Source organism: Schistocerca piceifrons, chromosome 11 (assembly GCF_021461385.2).
Source record: "Schistocerca piceifrons isolate TAMUIC-IGC-003096 chromosome 11, iqSchPice1.1, whole genome shotgun sequence".
Classification (NCBI taxonomy): domain Eukaryota; kingdom Metazoa; phylum Arthropoda; class Insecta; order Orthoptera; family Acrididae; genus Schistocerca; species Schistocerca piceifrons.
The window spans coordinates 159,915,186-159,920,025 of record NC_060148.1 but is presented as its reverse complement, the minus strand read 5'-3'; the positions used below and the strand labels follow the sequence as shown (position 1 = coordinate 159,920,025).

General features: G+C 35.8%; 1 protein-coding gene across 1 annotated transcript; it reads left to right on the top strand.

Annotated features, from left to right (window-relative positions):
• The first annotated feature begins 1,209 nt into the window (after window positions 1-1,209).
• Window positions 1,210-2,655, top strand: LOC124719852 (zinc finger protein 493-like). The gene is made up of 2 exons (XM_047245037.1): window positions 1,210-2,432; window positions 2,532-2,655. The coding sequence occupies exons 1-2, from the start codon at window positions 1,210-1,212 to the stop codon at window positions 2,653-2,655; spliced, it is 1,347 nt and encodes a 448-aa protein (XP_047100993.1).
• Window positions 2,656-4,840: the final 2,185 nt, after the last annotated feature.

Here is a 4,840-nt window from a genome sequence, read left to right as displayed (position 1 = left end):
CAATGGTGTTCTGCAATGCCAGATGACCAGATGTTAGGAAGATGTAAAAATTTTCAAAAAGGCTCAGTGCAAATATACTGGAAAATTTACAACTATTTCCATCTTTTCAGACAGTATTTCCATTTGTGCAAGGCTTCATACAAGTTGCAGTGCCAAAAACACAGTCTTAGATTAAAACCATCTGCAAGTGTGTCATTTACATTCATTCATCAGTATGCAGATTTTTCCCTTGATTGATGTGACATTGATTCTTGTTCATGAACCATCATTATTCACGTGACTAACATCCATTCTAGATACCTAACAAAATGTTGAAGCTTGCACTAGTTCTTTACTCATTGGGAATCAAACAAAAACAATCTGTTAATTAGGTGAAATAAATATATCATTTCCAAAGGTGAAAGTGTTTGCGAAACAAAAAAAGGTAATGGGAGAAGAACATTTAAAAATTATTTCTCTTAATTAAATCTTAAATACCTTGAATGTAAGAATTTTTTTGATACATTTAATAAATTGGTGTAAACTGTTAACTTGTAGTACTGTATTTTGAAAAGATTGTAACACATGAAAGTGAATTATTTTAACTCTCATTTAAAATTTCAAATGAAATCAGCAGTGACTCAGATTCATCATTATTGAATTTCCTGTGGTTAATTTCGGTTTAAACCACTTTTACCTCATCAGTTCTTTCCTTCTGGAGGAATACAATAATGTTAAATCATTAACAGTTACTAAATATGCAATTTCTTATGCACTTTTATGACTTGTGGTCTATAGTACTGGATTTATGGACACTCAAATATTGTTTCCTTGTTGTATATATATCAACATTTAACATTCTATTCCTCACTCTTCAGATTGACTCAGACTACTGGTGGGAGCTGTGGCTTGTCATGTGAAGAAGTTTGTCACCATGGGCTGGTCCAGGATGATTCGGTGATAGACGAGGAGAAGTCAACACATGAGTTTGGTACAGAAAATGTGATTATTGATAAGGAATACTCAGTAGCCACCCAATATGACTGTAGTAAGAGGGAAAAGGAATTACATCTATATAGCTGTGATTTCTGCCAACAAAACTTTCCTTCAAAATACAGACTCATAATGCATGTGTTTACGCACATTGATGGTATGCAACCACCTTTGTATGTTTGTAAGTGGTGTGGTGAGGTATTTCACAGTAAGCTTAGTTTGAAAACACATTTGAGAATGAGAGAGAATTATCATGTCTTAACTGCTGGCCACCATGAAAAATATGACTATAGTGATGAGCATCAAAGCAGTATCTTCTTGGATAGTGAGCCAGAAGTTTCTGTTACACAACACATTGAACAGTCTTCATATAAGGAAACGTGGAATACTTCAAAGAAGGCCTCTAATGACATGTGTAACACACACATGACAAATGATGCAACAAGTGCTTATGGAATTTTATCTACAGCTGTTAATGTCAGTGCCCAGGCTGATCTACATATTACAAACAGAACCAACAAATGTGGTATTTGTGCCAAATGGTTTGCTAGGTCAGGCGATATGAAGACACATTTATTAATTCACACTGGAATGAAACTTCACAAATGTGAGATTTGTGGGAAATCTTTTACTTTGTTAGGCAGTCTCAAGAAGCACACATTAATTCACACTGGAAAGAAACCGCACAAATGTGAGATTTGTGGAAAATGTTTTGCTAGATCAGATTGTCTCAAGACTCATGTATTAGTTCACACTGGAACGAAGCCTCACAAATGTGAGATTTGTGCAAAATGTTTTGCTACATCAGGTTGTCTCAAGACTCATGTATTAATTCACAGTGGAAAGAAACCTCACAAATGTGAGATTTGTGGAAAATGTTTTACTACATCAGGTTATCTCAGGACTCATGTATTAATTCACACTGGAAAGAAACCCTACAAATGTGAGATTTGTGGGAAATGTTTTGCTACATCAGGTTATCTCAAGACTCATGTATTAATTCACACTGGAAAGAAAGCTCACAAATGTGCGATTTGTGCAAAATGTTTTGCTACATCAGGTTGTCTCAAGACTCATGTATTAATTCACACTGGAAAGAAACCTCACAAATGTGAGATTTGTGGAAAATGTTTTACTACATCAGGTTATCTCAAGACTCATGTATTATTTCACACTGGAAAGAAACCCTACAAATGTCAGATTTGTGGGAAATGTTTTGCTACATCAGGTTATCTCAAGACTCATGTATTAATTCACACTGCAAAGAAACCCTACAAATGTGAGATTTGTGGGAAATGTTTTGCTACATCAGGTTATCTCACGAATCATGTACTAATTCACACTGGAAAGAAACCTCACAAATGTGTGAAATGTGTGAAATCTTTTGCTAGGTCAGGGAATCTCAAGAGGCATGTATTAATTCACACTGGAAAGGAACCTCACAACTGTGAGATTTGTGGGTAATCTGTTGCTACGTCAAGCTATCTCAACAGACAAACATTAATTCGCACTGGAAAGAAACCTCACAAATGTGTGATTTGTGGGAAATCCTTTGCTAGGTCAGGCACTCTCAAGAGGCATGTAACAATTCACACTGGAAATAAACTTCACAAATGTGAGATTTGTGGGAAATATTTTGCAGAGTCAGGTGATCTCAAGAAACAAGCATTCATACACACCTAGCAAAGACCTCACAAATGTGAAATTTGTGGCAAATCATTTGCTAGATCAGGTGATCTCAAGACACATGCATTAGTCCACATGGGAAGGGGACCTCACAAATGTGACATCTGTGAGAAAAGTTTCACTCAGTTGGGTACTTTCAAGACACACGCATTACTTCACATCAGAAGGTAACTACAAGTAATTGTTAGTTTATGCACATAGATTTTCCTGGTTGGTGCCCTCAAGGCCTATAAAATAATGAACGTAGTAGGGGGACAATAAATTGTAATGCCTGTGAAATAACATTAAAGTATGGTAGAATTGTGAAAAAAGTGCAATAATGTGTACTACATTGAGGTAACAGATAATTTGAAAAATAAAAATCCCTATTTGCTGCTTGAGATGTTAAGAAATTGTATTACTAAATACTCCAGAAACATGAATCAAATGTGTTTTTGTCGTTAACACTGTCAATAGTTATAATTACCACACAATATTCAGTATAAGGCCAAGGAAATGTGATGACTTGCTGCTTATTATTCCAAACAAAGTCATTATGTAGTACTTGTAACTCTGCATTTGAGAAAGTGACAGCAAAAATATATTCATGGCACTTCCTTCACTGAGGCTCGTAAACTCAACACTGGAGACCCATGATTATGGCAATTATTTTACTCAGGTATTTTTCCTTAAGAGATTTGCTATTATATGTCTTTAACCCATTAGCACCGGAATTAATTTTTTCGTGTTTTTTTAAAAAAAATTGCGTTATTATGTCTGTAAAAGTCATAAATTACACAAGAGTTGTTTTGACGAAAGTCATTACCGCCATTAGCAAGATATTTGATGTTGCCATATGGCAACACTAGGTGCTTTCACTACCTAATTTTATATGGATTACAACTTCAACTAAAATAAGTAGGTTATTGAAATTTCTTATTACATATACAAGTTTTGTGCAAATTTATTTTTCAGTCTTCATCATACAATTGATACTTTATAGCACAGTACAATTAAGAATCAAACATCAAACTCTGAACTCAGCGTTATTTTACATGAAATGGAATAAAACAGTCAATACACAATCCCACATTACACTTTGAACACATTGTTCTCACAATAGGTTTACAGTCCTTGTGTGCACACCTTTCCTTATTCTTTCCTTCTGTGTGCTGGACGAGGTGGTCAGTCTTATCAAATCTAATTGAACCTGATATGCAGCTGTCGGAACATGCCCTTGATGCAGATGGACTCCCGGCTCCTTTTGGTAAAGCTTGGTGTCTTTGCAAGTACACTGTTGCTATGTCTGTCTTGAAATCAAGCTGAGAAATGGTTTGGTTTCTTGCTTGATTATACAAAATCCAGCTGTTTTGTATGGCGACATCTAACATCCATGTAAAGAGACACCAGTACCATTTCTTGCTTCTTATTGCAATGTGATAGCATGCTAGATTCTGATCCATCTGATCAGTACCTCCCATATACGCACTAGATTTGGCTACCAGTTTTGGTCTGGGAATCATTATATTTCGCTTTTTTAGTTGTGAGAATCTCTTGACTTGGCCAACTTCTTGTGCGCCACATGAAGAAGAGATCATTGTGACAACTGAGTTGTCCAACCACTGCACATACAATAATCCATCACTCTTCTCTATTGCCGTCTCAAAATATCCCCAATCTTTCTTGGAAAATAATTTTTTGTTTTCCAGTATACATTCCTTAGGAAGTCTGTTTTCTCTTATGGTACCAATGGCAGAGTATCCACAGTACTTGAGAAATGAAAATAGAGATACCCCTGTAAATAGATTGTTCATGTAGAAGTTGTAGCAAATTTTTCTGTTCACTTCAGGAATTTCATCCAATAAAACAAGTAAGGGACTTGCCGACTTGCCAAATAGCTGCTCATAGATTGCTTTTCCCTTACGAACTTTTCCCTGATACGGTTCATAATTCACCAAATATCCATCTTTAGTATTTAGGCTCCATATTTTATAGCTGAATCTAACTGGCTTACCATGAATGAACTGGTTGCATCCATGGTGGCCGTAGTACTTCACCATATAATTCGTCATATGACAGGTGTTCTTCAGGTACAAAATTCTCAATGCAGCACTTCTTCAACATCTCCATAACTGGACGAATTTTCCATGCCTGTCATTTCCATGGATCTTAGTGTTATCTGCACAGTGCAGAAACCTGCATA